Source organism: Fusarium oxysporum, chromosome 7 (assembly GCF_000149955.1).
Source record: "Fusarium oxysporum f. sp. lycopersici 4287 chromosome 7, whole genome shotgun sequence".
NCBI classification, from domain to species: Eukaryota; Fungi; Ascomycota; class Sordariomycetes; order Hypocreales; family Nectriaceae; genus Fusarium; species Fusarium oxysporum.
Genome location: NC_030992.1, coordinates 4,171,480 through 4,190,305, shown reverse-complemented (window position 1 = coordinate 4,190,305; position 18,826 = coordinate 4,171,480). Strand labels below are relative to the sequence as shown.

Here is an 18,826-nt window from a genome sequence, read left to right as displayed (position 1 = left end):
CCGGTCGCGATCTTATATATCCTACGTCTGTGACTAAAAGATTCATTTCACTAGAAATAACACATAAAGCCATTTTAATCAAAATGGTGATTATGACCCAAAGCATTGGTGGCCATAATAGAGCGACTGATAGGTTATGGCCGGAAATAACCGTAGTGCTATTAGGCTACAGTAGTTTGCAATCCGAAAGTTGGGCAGAGAGAAGCCTTGCAGTGATGAGATAAATCGTCGAGCAGAATTACTAGTAGAGAGTGATATGGGGAACCTTGAAGGAGAGAATATGAGTATGGTGTTGCTGTTACTGGTGTCATATGACATTTACATCATGATACTAGCTAAACACTTATGTATAATCCAGGGCAAGCCTCGCATCTCCCTGCCTCTCTAAGATCTCTCTTACAAGTTTGTCGTTAATCGGCGTCGGCACTCCAACCTCCCTGCCTCGCCGACACCAGTACCCATTAATAAACTGTATCTCTGTTTTCTGTCCACGTCGCAGGTCCACCACCATTGAACATGTAGTTTCAGCCGTCTTCTGAATAATCCCATCCACTGTCGCCTCAAGCCTCTCTACTGAAAACCGCTCCGGAACACCAGGTATATCGCGTAACTCAGGAAGGGCGCACACAACTTGGGATATCTCTGTAAGCAGAGCGCGTCTCGTCTCGGGAATGGTGAAGAGGAATTTGTTCTTAGCGTCATTCAAGGCGCAGAGAGGATTGCAGAATGCGTTGACTGCGAGCTTCTCTAGCTGTATTTGGAAAACTTCGAGGAACGAGTATGAGGTTGCGTTGAATCTCGGTACTAGGGCAAGAGCTTCCAGAAGATAGGGCTTTGTTCTCGGGATGGCCTTAGAGATTTGTTCGCCCCGAGGCACCAGCCCCAAAGATGTTGCTGTGAATCCAGTATGGGTGATGTTGAAGGGCGAGTTGAGTGTTACCCCATGTGATATAACCCCGGTAATGAAGTTAGGTCGGGTTTCTTCCTTGGTAAAAACATGTTTCTTGACGTCTTCTATCATTCCGGTCCCATTTTGCAAGAAGAGAATGTGTGAAGAAGCATTCAGGCGGTGTTTCAAGGGTTGTAATGCTGATGATGTTTGCGGGCCTTTGATAGAGACGACAAAATGGTCGATGATATCGTCCTGAACCGTCATGTTGCCATTTGGTGTCGAGTCATGACACGTTGAAGAGGCACTATGCCATTGGTCATCTTCCAGCACTTCGAGGTTGTAATTGCCGTAGTTTACAATTTCGCCTTCTCTTGCCTCCAAGGTAATCTGGCTGCCGTTTCTCACGTATTGGTCAACTAGAGACGCTCGATGTAGTAGCAGAGTGGCCGATGGGGTTAGAGGAGGCGGGACTTCAGCTAGCGAGTGAGCAGCAAACGTGCCGATGCTTCCCAGACCCAAGACGTGGACACGAGGTTGGACGGCTTTGACAATCATATTTTTCCATCTGCTGAACAACTATGGTATGAGAGCCCCAGGGGATTGTGTGTAGATATGGCTGTATACCACATAACTCGGAGACAAAACTCAAGCACACCAAAATCCATTTCCATTCCTAGAGCTGATTTCTTGCCGCTCTAAGCTGAGAGTCGATGCTAAGCCTGGGCTGAGGTGTCTAAGCAGGAAGCACTCGTTCCGACGGCATTGCGATCATCTTGGTTTGTCCTGTCACAGGATCTTTCAGGGGGTCTTGAAACTGTAGGAGAACATGCGAAAGGCCAGCTGAGATCTAAGGAAGTAATATATACGATCTTGACGGTTCGGCAAGTAGTCCTTTGTAGAGCTTTAGAGAGTGATCTGGAATGGACGAAACCCGAAAAGCTGTTCGATGGCACTTCTGCGTGCGATACTGCTATCGACATGCTTATGTGGGCGGCCAACTTCTCAAGACAGAGGTCACAAAAAAACAGCAATCCACAGTCTTCCAATTGAGATACAAGACCGAATTCTCTATTTTGCAACAACTAGTTTCGTCGCTTCAGCCAAGTTGGGCTGCGAGCTCGGTCTAGGGTCCCCGCTCTCTTGGGCTGACACAGGGGTGAAGATCGGCCTTCAAGAATTCAAGAGACATCGATTTGAGAGCTCCCCGGTGGAATGTTATATTGCTTTCAATGGAATTCGATGCGGGCTGGCGTATAAGCGGGAGAAGGGGTATGGAAAGCCGCAGTTTTGTAATCCTGTAACTCCTGCTGTTCAGCAGCGGTAATATGCTGTGATGGACACGGCGATGCGTGTGCTTAGTACCACCAAAGAGAGGTACTTACACAGCTTTCATAATATTCGAATGAATCTTTCTGAAACATATATCTATACTATTGTTATAAGAATTAGCGTCCGGTATGCTTAACGGCTGTAGACCGCCACGTCAACGTCACGGATGTAAGTAGTCAACACCTCGTTTCTACTGGCGTCGAAGGTTTGTTCATTGGCCAGGATAAATGGTTGCTTATTCTCCTCTGCTGCTTGTCTAGTCGATTTCTCTATTTGCTTTTATTCAACCTGAAGAGCTCGCTTGCAGGCCCCTGAAGGCCTAGACTCCAATGCCATACTTTTGACCAATCTACTGCGTACAAGAAGTCGCCTCCCAAATTATCATACGATTAAAAGCTTAAGAAAGAAGTCAGCGCTGACCCATATCACATTTAAGGGACTAGGGTCTCGCTACGTTATTAACTCAGCTTGTCCCTTTCGGCAATAACTGTTAATAGTCTCTTAAACTCTTGAAAATACCCATGCTTTTCTGTAGATATTTTAATGCTCTCTTGATTCTTGACTCGACTAACAGCCTAATCAACCACTGCGCAGAGTAATGCCACTTCTCAGGAGGTATATAACTCCTCTTGCCTTCCTGCCTCGAAAAAATACTCATTGTGGGAGTGTCAATCTTTTTCATTCAGAATGGTGGCCCTAAAATCCACTCTTCTGGCTCTCCTCGCCCGGAGTAGTGAGGCTCTTGCAATCACTACCGAGGTTGTCTGTACTACTAGGCTTGGTACTGTCAGCATCCCGGCTAACAAAATTCCACCAGCCAACACTACGGTTATCAACCAAGTTACAGTCATCAAAAGGATTGTCCGAGAAGTCAACGTTATTGTTGTCTCTCGACCTCGCACCACGACTCGGACAGAGACTGCCAAGGCGACTACAACCACAATAGCTCCTCCTGATGTGAAGACTGTCACCAAGACAGTCACTGGCAAGAAGTTGACTTAACGAGTGAGGCCGTGTTGTGCTGACTTTTAATAGATTGGCAAACTGTTAGATCTACCACTGTGACGACAACGATCTCTACATCAGTATCATCCACGATTACGACCAAGTACACCACCAGCATTGTCTCAGCACCTGGTGGATTTACCCAGCTTCTCGGCGCGCCCCATTATATTGCCAAGACAGCTGCCAAAGAGCTTCCTGCTGCTCCTATCAATCCCAAAGCCGACTCTAAATATGTCCAGCGAGTCGACTGTACCAAGAGAGTTCTCTCGACGATTATCAAGGCAATTAATACCACTGTTCACGGCCCTCACAAGACACTACCAGCCCAGACAAAAGTCAAGGTCATCACATCAACTACGACTATCGTTGAAACAAAGTTCCCTGGCAAGGTAACAAAGTACAGCACCACGACTACCTCGCCGACAACTACGGTCTGGTCTACCATTACATCAGGAAGTGTTACTACAGAGCTAGGTGAGTTGGTATCATTCGGCCCTGGAAGAATGACCACTAATCGATAAAATGTAGTGACCGTCGAGACCATTATCCTCGCTGTCGTCCCATACTACGAAGCCTGCGGATTTAAAGCCCTGCTTTCAATGTCGAACGGCGGCAATGGCGTTATTCTAACCCTCAACGGAAATGTGGTGTATCTACCTAACACATACATCGACGCGAACTCCCTCGGGGGTTACAACTGCTGTGTGGAATGTATAAAAAGCTCCGGCTGTCTTTTGAGCCAAGCGGACGGGAGCATGACCTGCTACAACTACATAGCCAGCTCGCCCTCGAATGTCTGCCCTGCTGGCCAGAAGTCATGGGCTTCATACTGTAATTACCCCAACACCCCTGCTGATTCTGTATTCGCCAATGGTCCCTGTGGTTGCATGGCTAATCTTGGCCTTCAGTAGCTGGGCAACACTCATCCGGGGGCCTGAAACATTTGTAATTTCTTTCGAGAAAGAAAAAGTTATTTCACTAGTACGCGAGGAGACTTATGGGTTAGAAGATGCTGTGTTAGGTTATAGGAATAAGACGAGTTGGATCATACTAACCAACTCACGTCATATCCAGTAGAACCGGGTAGCTGATCTCAAGCACGCCAATGTAGTACTTCGTTGACCTATCCAGCCTTACCAATACAGCTTTCCAGTGTCCATGGCCTCTTCCCAGTCTTCAATGCCTCAAGCTCATCCTTAAAATCCTGTTTCCAAGCATCTTCCAAACGACTAGGATTCCAACCAACCAGTCGTTTCAACTCAGTACCTTTCATCGACTTTGTACCCGCCCATCCGCGTTCTGCCATATCAATAAGGCCAGCTGTGATCTCATCCGCCAGCTCTTGTAAAGTAACATCCCGAATCTCCTTGGACGGAGGCGTATCTTCACGAGGTAAGATTTCTTCATCGAACGCGGCATCAAGACACTTTTGCATGATCTCGGTCTGGAAAGCCCTCCCAACAGCTGGAAAAAGAATGCCATTCTTCCCAGTTGGAACTTGGCCTACTCCACGGTCTTCCCGCTCCAGAATAGTTCGAGTGAGAAGCACAAAGGCGTCAGCAAGATCCTCAACATGAACCCAGTCCCAATTCGCAGTCTCATTCAACTTGAACCCATGTCCGTGCTGAATAACGTAGCGCATTATGATTGGTATAATGATGCCCTGTTGGTTGAAAAGTCCTTTACCAGCCCCAAAGATCACTGGCGTATTGAGGCTGACAGCTTGCACACCAGTCTCTTCAGCTGTTGTCAAGACACGAACCTCGGTGGTTCTCTGAGGATAAGACTCTCGCACGTCTTCAGACTTCAAAAACTCGTAAACAGCATTTCCGTCCGCATCATTCCATTCTCTATCCGGATACGCTTTTTGAGTAAGTGGCCGATCAGCTAAATTGCTACAACCTGAAATGTGCAATAGCCAAGGCGGGGGAACACCTGGTTCAACGCGACGTGCGAGACCCCTCACAAAAGCTTCGGCTCCGTCTGAAATAAAACCTGAGCCAGTGTTGATGATAAGCTCGTAATTGGAGGCGACGTCTCTGATGGAATCGACGTCATGGAGACCAGCCCATTGAATGGGATTCACGCGGTCGCCGTAAGCCGAGCGAAGTTTGGCGGCAGCGTCGTCACCTCGTATGAGGAGATCGATGGTGAGGCCTTTTAGAACCTCATCTTGGGCTTTTATGAGGTGGTCGAGAATGGTACCACCGACATAGCCTGTTGCACCGGTAAGAAGGATTCTTTTGACAGGAACGCGAGACATGATGATTCCGAAGATTCAAATGAGGTCACAGTAGTCCAGGAAAAATGAAACCAGTTTGATGTCAGCTTCAAGTTACCATTCCAATGGGTCCAAGATCATTTTAGCAAGGATGTTAGCGTTGGCGGTCAAGAAGGACCAAAAGGATCACGGGCTAAATATCGAACTCTGATTAAATCCACATGCGATTCGCCATCTGTTCAATAACCCGGTAGCGCGGGCTGGGTTTCAATCTCGGTTGGCTGCTGCTTGCAGGGATGTTATCATGCAATGTGATATGTGATGAATGGAGCGGGCCATAAATGCAGACCGAAAGCCCGGTTAGAAAACCCCGCAAACGTTGCAATTTCTCTCAACTTTATCGTAACCATGGCAGATGACAAGAGTCCGAGCCCGAACCAAGGCCTTGTAGCTGAAACTCAGTCTCCGCCAAGAGAAGATCCTTTGGAAGTTGACGTGTGTTTCCCATGGATTACTTCTGTTGAGCACCGTGCTAACTAAGTCTAGGAAGAGGAAACTCAAGATAATGATTCCACATACAATCTGTCGTGAGTTATCAGCACCAATGGCTCTCGTTCCGACTAACGTCATTTCGCAAAGGGAGGGGTCAGCCAGCCAGACGTCGTCAATCAACTCCAGCATTCTCAACTACAGATACGTGGTAGTGTTCACCTGATGGCCCAACCATCCGATTTACTAATAGACGACCAAGAACGGCCGCCGGTATCATGCTTTTCGTGAAGGTGCCTACTTCGTGGTACGCAGAACTTTGACGACTAAGTATCATTGAGATTGAAATGCTGATGTAACTTCTCTCAGCCCAACGATGAAGAAGAGCAAACGCGAATGGACCTGGTACATCACATTTACTCTCTGATGCTAGACGGTGCTTTATTCTTGGCGCCTATTGGTGACCATCCTCAGCGTGTTCTAGATCTGGGAACTGGCACTGGTATCTGGGCGATAGACTTCGCAGAGTGAGTCAATTATTACGTGGCAGAAAGTCTTTCACATGTTTTATTCTTGCTAACTTTGCTTTTCAGTGACTTTCCCTCAGCTGAGGTCCTCGGGACTGACCTTAGCCCTATCCAACCACAGTGGTATGGCAACTATCCTCGTGTCTATGGTCAGAAGCTGACTAACTAAACCGTAGGACGCCACCAAATTGTCGATTTGAAGTAGACGATTTCGAGGCTGAATGGCTCTATCACACGCCCTTTGACTTCATCCACGCACGAGAGCTGGAAGGCTGCATTAGCGACGACAACCGGTTCTTCCAGCAAGCCTTACAACACCTAGCTCCTGGCGGTTACATCGAAATGCAGGCAGTCGCGGCACCGTTTTTATCAGATGATGGTACGGACGAGAAGGCTGTCAATGCCCAGCTATGGTTGAAGACCCTGTGTGAGGGATCTGCCAAGTTCGGCAAACCAATTGATTGTGCTCCTTTGTGGAAGGATAAGCTGATAGCTGCTGGCTTTGAGAACGTACGGGAAGAGATACGCAAGGTATGCACGAGACTTAACTACCATCCAACCAATATCTAACATTCCAACAGATGCCACTCGGGTCATGGCCCAAAGACCCGAAGCTCAAGGAAATTGGCAAATATCAGTCCATACAAGAGGCTCAAGCCATTGAATCATACACACCGCAGATCTTCTCGGCCGTGCTTGGATGGTCGCAGGAGGAAATACAGGTTTTTATGGCCAAGGTTAAGAATGAGATCAAGGATCCTTCGATTCACCTTTATCTCCCTGTTCATTTCCTTTGGGGAAGAAAACCTGCGTCTTAATACTCACGTTTGCGGAGTCAAGCTGGATTGGAGATTGAGGCTTAACCTCTATCATTTAACATTTATATATCTGATAGGGATGATATCTATGCTTCATGCGATAGTGTTTATGGTATTCAATCGCAAGTGAATCCGAAGTCTCTCCAATTTTCTATGTAATATACGACACAGCATTTGAAAGATCCAATCCAACACCAGCATGAATCCATTGTTTATCTTTCTCACGTGCTAGACCGTATCTCACTGGTACAGCTTCAGAGAGTTAATAGTCCAATACGCCTCCTTGAAAGCACCAGGCTGGTTGGTAACGTAATCGTCACATGTGGAATAGCCAGTAGAAGCTCTACACTCCTGGTTCCAGATACCCTGATCGATGTTGCTTCCGCAAAACGCCGTGTTAAAAATCTGCAACTATTAGCACGTTTCATCCGTCAAACCAGGTGTATGGAATCTTACAATAGTCTGCTTCTTGAAGTACCTTCCAACATCGCAGTTGCCATTCGCATTGACAAACTGAGATGTAGCTGGTTGACCCCAGGTGTTGGGCTCAGGCTTGCCGTTCTTGATATCGGCGGGAATGTTGTTTCGAGGGAACCACCAGATCTTGACGGCCTCTGTTGTCAGCCAGGTGGCGTAAACGCCTCCCTTATTAGCGTTGAAGGTCTTGCCGTAAGACCCTGAAGGCATGGTGTTTCCGCACCCGGAGCTACGCTGGTTAGCTGCAGTTTTGTAACATGAAGAGTTTCACTGACTAGTTGTTACCGTCCGTGCAGTATCGGGTGTCAGAGCCGCCGATATTGCAATTATTTCGAGGTTCAGCACCTCCAGGACGGTTGAAGATACATGCTCCACAAGTGTGGAGAGAAACATAGTTGCCGTTCTGGTTACCGTTAATACCCTCAATGATATCGATCTCGCCGACCGGATCCTCGTCAAAGTTGTAAGACCAGCTATATATTCAGCACGCTTCATCACATCCTCCAATTGAAGAGTTACTTACTAAGCAGGCCAGACACCACATGCAGTTCCGGGCATATGCTCAATATCAGCGATGAGAATGCCCGAGCTATAGGATTCCTTTGACTCAAGACGAACGCTGCCACGCCCATGCCTCGATCCACCGGGCGTAAGGAGCGCAGCTTTATCAACGGAGTTTACACCAAGATGAACCTTGCCATTGTTGGAGTTGACGATGCCAGAGGCCACTGCTTGGCTCCTGCTTAAGTAGTTGACGGAGCCACCGGTCGGGTCACCCTCGTAGCCAGGGTCAATACTATCAAAGTAGGCACGCTACATTGTGTCAGTATTAATGCTTGATTTATTGCTTTTCGGAAACTCGTCTTACGTCTCTGAAGTTGAACGAGTCCAGGAAGTTGCTGGAGTCGTAGGTCTTTCTCAGTGTGAAGGCCGCCTGAGCATGAGTTGCCTCGGCGGCGATGAGAAGAGCGAGAACTGTGTTTCGCAACATATCGAAGTAGGTGTCTTTTAGCCGGTTAGAGCTTCGGGTGGCATGTTGCAGAAGTCTTAAATATTTCTTCGGGCTCTTATATACTTTTCCTTATACCAGATAAATAATAGCATCAGCCCCTGTCCTAGATAATGCCACCACTGATCTGATGATTGACAAAAGCAAGTACGATCCTTCGACTCTTCTAGATCCTTTTATATATCCATTGCATGAACTCATCTATTGTCAGACGGAATTCCGTTTGGATATTCCGCCTTGGCATCAGCGCCAAGGAATGATATAAACCAGGATCTGCCAATCCTCAGGAAATCCTTTGAAAACCCGTCACGACCTTCTCAACCAGGTTTTGACGCACCGCTTAATATTTTGCAGAGTTCTTGTCGCAATATAATGTATTTTAGTTGCGCTGCTATTGGAGTTAGATCTTCTGTCTAATTTCCGACTATGAGCCCATCGCCTTCTCTGGGTTATTACATGGGTATTTCTTATGGAAGTGATCTTCGCCTAGCTCGGCCCGGCTACCGAAAGCATCCTGGCCCTCCGCTTGTGCATATACGAGGTAGTCTTGCGTGTTTGTCTTATTTAAAAAGTCCTATTGAACTTTTTTAAAATCTTTCTTACCGCAGAAAGTTTCTTGCGGCCTAATTGATTTGAGCTGGGCAGAGACTTGGGAGTAGAGAACGAACTTATTGCTTGGTTTCGCAATAGTGTGGCCGAGGAAGTCAGTATTCAGGCAGACAATTATATAGATTTTAGATTTTAAAATGTCATAACGTCTGTTTTATCTTGCAAAATAAACCTTTAGATTAGCTAAACTTATAAAATTGTATCTTTGTTATATATATTTACATTATGAAGCATGTTAATAATCATCATAAGGCTCAAGTATGCAGTCACCTGTCAGCGGCTTGTAGAGTCCTAACCCATGCAAGTCCATCCTTCCTCACGAGCCACCAGCCTTCCTCTGACCAGAAGTATCGTTTGTTTTCCATTTACACGGAGACCAGTAGGATTGACGAATTAATGAAACTGATCAAATCTTTACCCTTAAGAATATTGTCTTCTCTGCACACAACGTTGGGAGCATTGCCTTATGATAATTAGTAAGTCTATCCTGTAGCTGTGAAACCTTCATTCAACTGTTGCCTCGAGACTTGTTTGGTGAACTGAACAGGCATTGCTACGAAGTTCTCATGCAGAGACCATGTGTGATTATCTATCGACAGCAAGGAGATCCGGTAATCTCGACATAATCAGTTGCCTTCTCCTTCGGCCGCGTCCAGGCCTGTGCTGGCGATCCTCTCTACGGAAACGTTGACATCGTGGTCGCCATCCAACAAATCTAACCATGAACTTTTCACATTTTGATTCTCCAGTAGTGATACGATAGTGTCCACCACGGACGCTCGGCTAACATTGCCCCTTGAGGTCTTGGTCTTCCCAATTTCGACTTTCCCAGCGGGCTCGTCCGATAGCATACCAGGACGAAGACTTATTCCTGAAAAGTCCGATCTGAGAGATGAATTTTGAAGAAGAACCTCATCAGCAGCCAGCTTAGCCTTGCAATGACCAGAAAGATCGCCGCTTTGCATGTCGAGGGCGTACGCCCAGGCATCGCTGTCCCACCAGCTAGGCGATTTATGGCGGCAGGCCAGATACGATATGAGAATGAACTTTTTGATAGAATATGTCTGAACTGCTGCATTGATAAAGTTGATCGCACCATCTCGATCGATAGCAAAGGTATAAACCGAATGTTAATGGTAACCGACAGTTTGCTAGGCAGGTGTTGCTTACTCGATCGAGACCTCCTTTTCCACCTGCTCCAGCGCTCCAGACAACAGCGTCCGGTTTGACCTCCTCGAGAATATTCTTGGCTTAAAAAACGCTCTTAATGTCTTCCAAGCTCCGGACGAGAACATTAAGGCGCTGTTGTCCAGAGGCGAGACTCTCAATCTGGTGAAATTGTTCTTGAGCTCGAATAACGCTGGTGACAGTCCATGACTTCTTCAATAGCTGCCGCGTCAGTATCTGCGCGACCTTTCCGTGACCTCCAAGGATAAGAACGTGTTGACCCATGGTTGCGAAAACGCTGGTCAAACAAGACTTTTGGTGCCGGGTCCTAGGTAGCTACAGTCATGTAGAAGGGTCTGTGCACTGATGCTCATCGATCATCACCTGTATCGACTAGCCGATACTGAGTTCGACATCCAGTACTGCTCCGGGACTTGCAGTTCATTGACCGAGAGCGGAACCATGCCCTACGTCTTACGCCCTGTGCCCTATGCCCGGCGTGCCCGCACTCATCTGCATTCAATACCACCACAAGTCCAATTGGAGAGATACCAGAAGTATCGACACGTAGCTATATCGTCATAGGTAATTTTGTGACATCAACCCCGCAAACCTTGTTTCGGAGGTCGTACTTTAGTAACACGTTCATCAAGATTAGGTGAATGATTTAAGAGCCTAGTAAGGAATCCAATTCACTTTTTTTTAAATCAATCGTCGAGATTTATACTCAACTAAGCAACATGGCAAGCAGTTCATCTCAAAACGTCAGCAAGGGCAAACGTGTCCTTCTCACCGGAGGCAATGGCTTTGTGGCGTCGCATATACTTAATGATTTGGTGAAAGTAAGTCACTATGGAAACTAACGGCATATCCCGGCTGGTATAAAATAGGCTAATAAAACCATCAAACAGCGTGGTTATTCGGTTACCGCCACGGTTCGGTCTGAAGACAAAGCGCAAGCTGTTTATAAAACTCACCCTAACTGGAAAGAGAATGTCGAGTTTGAATATGTCGCGGACTTGACTAAGAAGGGGGCCTTCGATCATCTCTTCGAGGGTGCGGGCCAACCATTTGATTACATCATTCATACAGCCTCTCCAGTTGCATTCAAGGTCAAGGACATTCAGAAAGATCTGATCGATCCTGCTATCCAAGGGCAAGTAGTAACCCTTATGAAGCTTTTTCTAGGAGCGACTGACCTGTGTAGAACCATCGGCGTCTTCGAAAGCGCACACAAGCTAGCTGGGCCTACTTTGAAACGAATTGTACTCCTTGGTAGCGCAGTTGCTGTTCTGAACACCTTTGAAGACAAGACCAAGGCTGGGAAAGATTATACAGAAGCTGACTGGAACCCGGTATGTCAGATTTTGAGGAACATTCTAAGGGGCAGTTAATAATAGACTACAGGTTACTTCGACTTATGCTATCCAGAACAACGACGTGGTCTCTGGATATAATGCCTCAAAAGTAGAAAGCGAAAGAGCAGCGTGGAAGATAATGAAGGAAAAGACCCCTTCATTTGATCTTGCTGTTATCAACCCTGATATCATCACTGGGCCCATGATCCACCCGATGTCAGGAGCAAAGTCGGTTAATGAGACAAACCGCTTTGCAATCTACAATTTCTTAGATGGAACGCATCAGCAAATCGAAGGTGTCGAATTCCCCTTCTATCACTTTGTAAGTCAATTTTGCATTACTCCCAGCTAGCCTCATGCTGACTGATTGTTCTAGGTTGACGTTCGCGATGTAGCTCGGGCCCACGTGGACTCTTTGACAAACCCAGCCGCGTCGGGGAAACGAATTCTCATGGTGGCTGGCTTGATCACACCTCAATTGGTCGCCAACACCGTGCGCAAAGCTTTTCCTCAGTTGCAAAACAAAATTCCCGAAGGAAACCCGGCACAAATCTTGCCGCCTAATAACGAACCGACGGGCTGGGACACCAGTGCTAGCATCAAGATTTTATCAGAGGGAACATCATCAGGGAAATGGGAGTTTATTGGCTTGGAGAATAGTTTGACGGATGCTGTTCAAGGTATGCTAGATGCCGGGATTTTGTAACGAGACTATCCCACAGGGCTGGCCCCAACCCTCATCAACAGAGGGACGGCACATGACTATATCAGGGCTTTTGGTGATGATTAACCTCCGATCTTAAGACATAAGTGTTCACATGCCGATTGAAATTGGTGTTGTGTCAGTTGTGAGCTGCTTCTTATGTTACCTTAGCAAGGCCGGGATGGGAGAGCAGCACCGTGATGATTGTTAGCAAGTGATAGCTGCTAGAGGTACAGAGGACCGTCCTCCCCATGCGTTATTCTTGAATTTATTCCTTATATCTTGTTCTGTTCCCTCTGCTTATAAGCATTTACAACCCTTCCTATTATAAATAGGAGTTGGCAGGGTGCTAGATCTCCTTCAAACTCATCATGCTAATTTAAGTATGATACAACTAACATACTGGTATCTTCTATGGTGTAGCGACTGCTGCTTTTCCGTATCTTATTCAACTCTTCTCGAAATCTGTTTGAAGCCTTTTCTTCGGTTTGCCATTGGAGTGTCTCCCATTCCCATGGCAACTTGTCCTTGAATCTTTTTATACCGAAACCACTGGGCCTGCTGCTGTTGACAGCTTTTGGCAGAAGGGACTTCGTTTCCTCAGAGCTTCACCGTACCTAATAAACATGAAAGGAATGCACGCGAGTACCAAAGTAAAGAAAGCAAGCAGAGAATATGCCCACTGAATCGCCAAGCTCTCGTACATTAAGGGCGCAGCAAGTGGCAAGACGACAGCAGTTATTGACCGCATCGTACTCGATGCGGCCTGGGCCGATGCAGAATACTGCCCATAGGCATCGGTGATATAGTTCAGTAATGCCATAAATTCCTCTAAGTAGCCAGCGCCAAAGAGAAGTCCTGATAGGGACGGTATGGCCGGGTGAACTTCTGCGTATGACGTCTATCCAAGCCAGAATAGGGATGCGATGATTCTAGAGGCATGTGAGCTTATGAGATGATGAGGATTGATGTACTGCCTATAATGGGCCGCTAGCATAAGCCAGAGGTAGATGGCGATACTCTATTTTATTCGCCTAAACGATACCTGCTTTCATTGCTGAAGAATGGTAGGAGCTATACCCGAGGAAAAGCCCCAGAGCAACTATCGAGCCCGCTGTGACTACCTCTTGTCAGTCTAGAGGATAATATTGACGCGTTGGGCACATAGACTTACTTGGTAGAAAGGTCAAGCCAACTTCACCAGATGATAGTTGGTACACCCCTACTAAGTATAAGTGACATGATAATCAGCTCAAGTAAAGCGCCTTAAACCTTGGAATATGATCGGGTATGCTTGGAAGAATAGGTACAAAGTCGCATGCACAAGAGCCAGATAGAGGGATGTAAAAAGAACAACTGGCTTACGTGCAGCCATGACAAACGGCCTTAAGAAGATAACCTTGAGCTCTCGTGCAAAGCTCGGCTGTTGCTTCTCTGCGGCCTCGGGATCAACACGGTGCTTTTTCTTAATGATAGGAGCATAGGTCTCCGGTAGACAATACACGAGCGGCAAGAAGACACCTGAAATCCCCAGCCCGACCCAGAAGGTCAAGCGCCACGAATATCTAGTAGCGTACCCAGAAATGATAGGCCCTAAGGGAGGTACCATGGCCGTAGCGCATATATAATATGCTGTTGCTCTGCCTCTTGGCCCGGGATGGTTAAAGATGTCTGCGAAAACAGGCCTAACGACAGCGTTTGGCGCTGCGGCTGCGACACTATAGAGAAGGCGGAATATCAATAATGCAGTAAAATTAGGGCTTACGGCACAGCATAGGGTGAATATTATATAGCCGAGGTATGTGCTAATAAGTATAGGCCGAGGCCTGAGATATTTGCTGAGGGGGCCGAATATTAGAGGGCTGATTGCAAATCTAAGTATATAAAGGGAGTTAATTAGGATTAGCTGCAGGCAATTAGTAACTATAAATACTTTAGTAATATTGCTTATTGCTCCAGATAGTAACAAAAAGCTAAGGGCGCTGTTTGCGATAATGGTAATGCCTGCGGCTATGACTTATGCTTGTTTGCGCTGTTACTATTTAGTCTACTGCTAAACCGGTGATATAAAGTTTAATATAACTGAGTTTTGCTTACTCGAGAGAACTTTAGAGGGTTCTTGTTATCTGGTAGTTCAAACGTGGCATCTAGCCATTCATTCCCTGTTGGTGACGGGGCCATAGTGAGAGTGACTGTTTGATAGATGGTCGAGTCAACAGAGGCCTTGATAAGACGGCCGCCAAACATCCGAACTATTTTCATCTTTTCGGAGCTTCTCAACTCTGATCCCATATCGAGATAGTGGGCTCTCGGCGTGCCACTCCACTCCGAAACTGAGCTGGGCTCGAGACTGTTAGTTCAGCACTCTACGCCCTACACCCTACGCCCTACGCAGGCGCCTTGCCGACGTCCTACTTAAGCTTATGAAGGTTGGGCGTCATAATGGATTGGCCTCCCTTCGTATCTACCTCAAGTTTTAGGTACAGAGTAATACACCAGGCAAATATCAAGCTTCAGACCTCTTTAGTAGGCAGTTCTATCAGGCTGGCTTCCAGCAGAACTGAAAATTGGCCCAGCAGGTGGTGTTATTGTCGCGGAGCTGGGGGTTGAAAGACGGTTCAGTACACCCTACTCCCTACGCCCTGCAGAATACACTCTGTGTCCTTGGGTTTGCATGACTGGTTAGAAGAGTTGAACATCACCCTTGGGCAGAAAGGGTTTAAAAACATTTAAGAGTTGATAATAAGTATTATGTTTTAACAATAATATAAAATATTAGAGTAATTCTAGTTATCTTCTCTAACCATCATGGTGACACTCTGTACAGTAGTCAATGTGAATCTTGCACGAGTTGGACAGGTCAATGTTACCACAACGTGTCAAGCCCTCTTGCTGTCGGCGCCTGCAATAGAGTTAGCATATATCTCTCACACAGGAAAATCGGGTCAACTTACAGATCCTTAATGTCCTTGCCCTTCATTCCAATGCCATAGTCATCACAAGAGAACTGAACCGTGCAACCCGCCTTTCCAAAAGTGAGAACCTTGAGAATACTTCCCATGCGCTCATATCGAGAAACATAGTCAGTGTACAAAGTGTCATCCTCAAACTTGTTCAGCGCAGCCTCGCAAGCTCCAGCAACAGCGTTGCGAACGTTCTTGTCACCGCTGCTGCAGATACTCGATCCATCGCCGTTCCAGTTCGTGGCGGTAGGCAGAGGAGTTGATACGGTGGATGCTTCGCCGAGACCCACGGTGGCGGTGACCTTGATGGTGTTGACGGCGAAGTAGCTGAGGGAGTAGGACTCGTAAACGAGAACAGTACCGGCGTCGGTGCGGGTGAAGGGCTCCTTGAAGACAGTGGGCTCGGGGGCAGGAGGGGGGGTGGTGTACATGCTCATGGGGAACTCGGTGTAGTCTGCGCATTGGCCTGAGATCATGGGCGCTGTGACGACGTATTGTTTACCCTCGCTGGTTGTCTCGCAGTTACAGTAGGGAGTTTCAACGCGAGGGCCACCGTGGGGAATGCAGGGGTAGTAAGTGCGCATGGTGGTTGTGGCAGTGGTGGAGGTGATCATATCAGAAGAGCTGAGCTGGGTTGTAGTACCATCGGAAGTTGTACCAGAAGACTCGTTGGAGGACTCGGTGTTGCGGGTAGTCGTGATGAGAGTGCTGGGGATGGTAGTGGTTCGCTCAGTGGTAGCTTCTGAAGAAGTAGTCTCCTCAGTCTTGGCATCACTGGTAGTGTCAGCTTCAGTGGAAGTAGCCTCGCCAGTGGTCTCAGCACCAGTAGACGAAGCAGTAGGCTCCTCGGTGGTAGTCGCACCAACACCAAGTCCCTCATCTAAAGCATCCTCAAGAGCCTCTACGGTCTCCTCATCAGGCTCAGAGTCAAAGTCATCAGGAATATCGCTCTCCAGCTCTTCGATGTCAAGCTCATCACCTTCCTCGGCCTCGGCAGACACAGTCTCGGTAGAAGTGGCTTGGGTACCAGTTGCGCAGCTGGCGACGGTAGGGCAGTCACCGAATTCGGTGTGAGTGACGGTTCCATCGGTGGTGTAGTACGAGATGGTTCTGGTGCAGTCCTCGATCTCAACAGCGGAGCAAGCCTCGGTAGTAGTGGTAGCCTCAGTTGTCTTGGCGGTCGTCTCAGCAGTGGAGGGCTCAGCGGTAGACTTTTCCTCTTCCTTGGTGGACTGCTCTTCATCCTCCTTCTTGGTCTCGTTCTTGTCATCCTCGCCATCTCCCTCGCCCTCACCACCGCCACCAGGAGTACCACCGCCAGCTCCAGCGGGGTTAGTACCAGGAGGAGGGGGCAGAATACCAGCAGGGAGATTTCCAGAGGGCTTCCAGAACCAACCACCGGGGAAGATGACGATAGCAGCACCACCATCATCAGTAGTAGTGGTGGTACCAGTGAAGTCGGAGAAGTCCTTGTCCTGCTCAGGGACATAAGTCACAACAGCGCCGTTGGAACCAGTAACGATACCATCCTCAGTGGTGGTAGGCTTGGGAGGGGCGGTAGTCTTCTCGGGCTCGTCGGGAGCACCGGTCTGACCAGGCTCGTTCTTCGTTGTTGGCTCGTTTGAGCCAGCGTCATCAGTTGTGGGTTTGGGACCAGGAGCCTGAGTGGTGGGCTTCTCAGCCTCCTTGGACTCAGTGATAGGCTCTAGTTCCGGCTTCACCTCGGTCGTAGGCTCAGCCTTGTCAGTGGTGGACTCGACAGGGATCTGAGCCTCCTCAGAAGTGGAAACCTCAGGAGCCTTCACCTCCGTAGTAGATTCGACACTGGGAGCAGGAACAGATTCAGTCGAGACCTCAGGTGCCTTGTCGGTGGTAGGCTGAGCAGCCGCGGAGGTCTCAGTGGTGACCTTGGGGGCTGGGACCTGAGTGGTAGGCTCGGCAGCCTCAGTTGACTCGGTAGAGACAACAGGAGGTTGGATATCAGTAACAGCGTCAGTAGCGGCGCCGGTAGTAGCCTCAGAAAGAGTACCAGCAAGCTCAGTTGAGGTCTGGTCCACAGGAGCAGCGTCAGTGGACTGGGTACCAGGCTCAGTCTCTTGAGTGTTTGGGTTGGGAAACACGGGATGGCCAGTAGCAGTGTTAACGGGGTTGTTGTTGTCGGTGGTGGCAGTATCAGGCAACTGCTCCGGCTGAGAAGATGTCTCAACACCAGCACCAGCAGATTCTGTTGTTCCAGCTGGTGGAGCAACGTTTGTTGTAGGCTCTACAACCTGGCTAGTCTCTTCAGTTGAAGCAGGAGCAACATTGATCTGAGTTGTCTCCTCATCGGCAGAAGTAGTAGGAATCTCCACTTGCGCTTCAGAGGCAGCAGAAGAGGGAGCCTGATCGATGAAAGGCTCTGAAGAGGTCGTCTCAGGAAGAGCAACCTGAGTTGAAGGCGCAACGAAACCCAGGTCCGTCGAAGTCTCAGTACCCGTTGTTGTAGAAAACTCCTGCCCAGAAACGCCCGACAACGAAGTCGCAAGACATAGCGCAAGAGCGCGCAACTTCCAAGGCTGCTGCATTATGTAACGAACGTGAAAATAAAAGAGTGAACGACTATACTAGCATAAACGAATGAAGGAGTACAGTCCAAGACAAACGAATGAAAGAGTGTCCGTAAAACAAAGGACCAATGTTGGAGGGGAGGCGCTGGGTTGCCTTTTCATGGAACAAACATACCGTGAGAATATACCCGTCACGGCTGCAAAAGATGGCAGTGGAGCTTAATCTATTGACCCTTGAAGCACGTCAGCTTAATTAACTTACGTGAAACGTTGTGGAGCTGCTGATGCTCAGCCTTGTTGGGAGATTTGGACCGTGCATGATGAGAATGTAACGGGAAGGACTCGGTGAAATTGAGTTGGATTTGAAACCTGGTAAGGCAGAGCTGATCATCGACATTACTGTTGCATTGAGTATTTTATCTCGGAGTTATGTTATGCTTATTGGATGTTGTACGGCTTTGCTATTATGGAGATGGTGATATGGAGCGCTAATGTCAATCCCTCGGAGAGCGCAATCCTTTGCCCATCACTTCCTACCCAGTCAATCTCTTTTATTCAAGTGATTCGTCTATCATGAATGGCGACGCCTATAACCCCCCTTGTCTTGCGCAACCTTTTAGACTCTCTTCACAATCGGACTGATTTCTGTCATTTTCTAGCTATCTAGATGGTGTCAGATAACCGTAAATCCTTCGTTCACAGTGGCGTAGTCT

At 47.8% G+C, this 18,826-nt stretch overlaps 10 protein-coding genes across 11 annotated transcripts; 3 read left to right on the top strand and 7 right to left on the bottom strand.

Moving 5' to 3' along the window:
- Positions 1-241: 241 nt before the first annotated feature.
- FOXG_10768 (2-dehydropantoate 2-reductase) lies at positions 242-1,447 on the bottom strand (the record flags this gene model as incomplete). Its single annotated transcript, XM_018390249.1, has 2 exons — positions 242-295; positions 401-1,447. The coding sequence occupies 2 exons, from the start codon at positions 1,445-1,447 to the stop codon at positions 242-244; spliced, it is 1,101 nt and encodes a 366-aa protein (XP_018248661.1).
- Positions 1,448-2,908: 1,461 nt separating this feature from the next.
- Positions 2,909-4,137, top strand: FOXG_10767 (uncharacterized protein; the record flags this gene model as incomplete). The annotated part of the gene is made up of 3 exons (XM_018390248.1): positions 2,909-3,213; positions 3,273-3,700; positions 3,755-4,137. 3 exons carry the CDS (start codon positions 2,909-2,911, stop codon positions 4,135-4,137), a joined length of 1,116 nt encoding a protein of 371 aa, XP_018248660.1.
- A 75-nt stretch (positions 4,138-4,212) lies between these two features.
- On the bottom strand, positions 4,213-5,613 carry FOXG_10766 (uncharacterized protein). Its single transcript, XM_018390247.1, has one exon. The coding sequence runs from the start codon at positions 5,487-5,489 to the stop codon at positions 4,350-4,352; it is 1,140 nt and encodes a 379-aa protein (XP_018248659.1). The 5' UTR covers positions 5,490-5,613; the 3' UTR covers positions 4,213-4,349.
- A 199-nt stretch (positions 5,614-5,812) lies between these two features.
- Positions 5,813-7,487, top strand: FOXG_10765 (uncharacterized protein). Of its 2 annotated transcripts, XM_018390245.1 has the most exons (8): positions 5,813-5,942; positions 5,994-6,034; positions 6,087-6,147; positions 6,199-6,243; positions 6,306-6,463; positions 6,530-6,586; positions 6,640-6,994; positions 7,045-7,487. In XM_018390245.1, exons 1-8 carry the CDS (start codon positions 5,856-5,858, stop codon positions 7,279-7,281), a joined length of 1,041 nt encoding a protein of 346 aa, XP_018248657.1. In that variant the 5' UTR covers positions 5,813-5,855; the 3' UTR covers positions 7,282-7,487. The 2 variants fall into 2 exon arrangements, with proteins under 2 accessions (XP_018248657.1, XP_018248658.1); XM_018390246.1 differs by having other exon boundaries at positions 6,087-6,463.
- Positions 7,488-7,521: 34 nt separating this feature from the next.
- Positions 7,522-8,879, bottom strand: FOXG_10764 (uncharacterized protein; the record flags this gene model as incomplete). Its single annotated transcript, XM_018390244.1, has 5 exons — positions 8,627-8,879; positions 8,282-8,571; positions 8,034-8,231; positions 7,738-7,987; positions 7,522-7,686 (listed from the first exon to the last, which is right to left on the bottom strand). The coding sequence occupies exons 1-5, from the start codon at positions 8,747-8,749 to the stop codon at positions 7,522-7,524; spliced, it is 1,026 nt and encodes a 341-aa protein (XP_018248656.1). The 5' UTR covers positions 8,750-8,879.
- Positions 8,880-10,002: 1,123 nt separating this feature from the next.
- FOXG_20368 (uncharacterized protein) lies at positions 10,003-10,828 on the bottom strand (the record flags this gene model as incomplete). Its single annotated transcript, XM_018400649.1, has 2 exons — positions 10,003-10,440; positions 10,637-10,828. 2 exons carry the CDS (start codon positions 10,826-10,828, stop codon positions 10,003-10,005), a joined length of 630 nt encoding a protein of 209 aa, XP_018248655.1.
- A 455-nt stretch (positions 10,829-11,283) lies between these two features.
- FOXG_10763 (uncharacterized protein) lies at positions 11,284-12,607 on the top strand (the record flags this gene model as incomplete). Its single annotated transcript, XM_018390243.1, has 4 exons — positions 11,284-11,385; positions 11,455-11,898; positions 11,951-12,223; positions 12,278-12,607. The coding sequence occupies 4 exons, from the start codon at positions 11,284-11,286 to the stop codon at positions 12,605-12,607; spliced, it is 1,149 nt and encodes a 382-aa protein (XP_018248654.1).
- Positions 12,608-13,638: 1,031 nt separating this feature from the next.
- On the bottom strand, positions 13,639-14,213 carry FOXG_10762 (uncharacterized protein; the record flags this gene model as incomplete). Its single annotated transcript, XM_018390242.1, has 3 exons — positions 13,639-13,724; positions 13,779-13,829; positions 13,877-14,213. 3 exons carry the CDS (start codon positions 14,211-14,213, stop codon positions 13,639-13,641), a joined length of 474 nt encoding a protein of 157 aa, XP_018248653.1.
- Positions 14,214-14,409: 196 nt separating this feature from the next.
- On the bottom strand, positions 14,410-14,785 carry FOXG_20367 (uncharacterized protein; the record flags this gene model as incomplete). Its single annotated transcript, XM_018400648.1, has 2 exons — positions 14,410-14,478; positions 14,702-14,785. The coding sequence occupies 2 exons, from the start codon at positions 14,783-14,785 to the stop codon at positions 14,410-14,412; spliced, it is 153 nt and encodes a 50-aa protein (XP_018248652.1).
- Positions 14,786-15,390: 605 nt separating this feature from the next.
- Positions 15,391-18,295, bottom strand: FOXG_10761 (uncharacterized protein). The gene is made up of 2 exons (XM_018390241.1): positions 15,559-18,295; positions 15,391-15,506 (listed from the first exon to the last, which is right to left on the bottom strand). Exons 1-2 carry the CDS (start codon positions 18,129-18,131, stop codon positions 15,404-15,406), a joined length of 2,676 nt encoding a protein of 891 aa, XP_018248651.1. The 5' UTR covers positions 18,132-18,295; the 3' UTR covers positions 15,391-15,403.
- Between the last annotated feature and the right edge of the window lie 531 nt (positions 18,296-18,826).

Bases quoted from the DNA above. Each gene is read 5' to 3' on its own strand.
- FOXG_10766 (XM_018390247.1), bottom strand. From the start codon at position 5,489: ATGTCTCGCGTTCCTGTCAAAAGAATCCTTCTTACCGGTGCAACAGGC.
- FOXG_10765 (XM_018390245.1), top strand. From the start codon at position 5,856: ATGGCAGATGACAAGAGTCCGAGCCCGAACCAAGGCCTTGTAGCTGAA. The intron at 6,148-6,198 runs GTAGTGTTCACC...TAGACGACCAAG, and splicing joins TTCTCAACTACAGATACGTG to AACGGCCGCCGGTATCATGC. The intron at 6,244-6,305 runs GTACGCAGAACT...AACTTCTCTCAG, and splicing joins GTGAAGGTGCCTACTTCGTG to CCCAACGATGAAGAAGAGCA.
- FOXG_10761 (XM_018390241.1), bottom strand. From the start codon at position 18,131: ATGCAGCAGCCTTGGAAGTTGCGCGCTCTTGCGCTATGTCTTGCGACT. The intron at 15,507-15,558 runs GTAAGTTGACCC...ACTCTATTGCAG, and splicing joins GGCAAGGACATTAAGGATCT to GCGCCGACAGCAAGAGGGCT.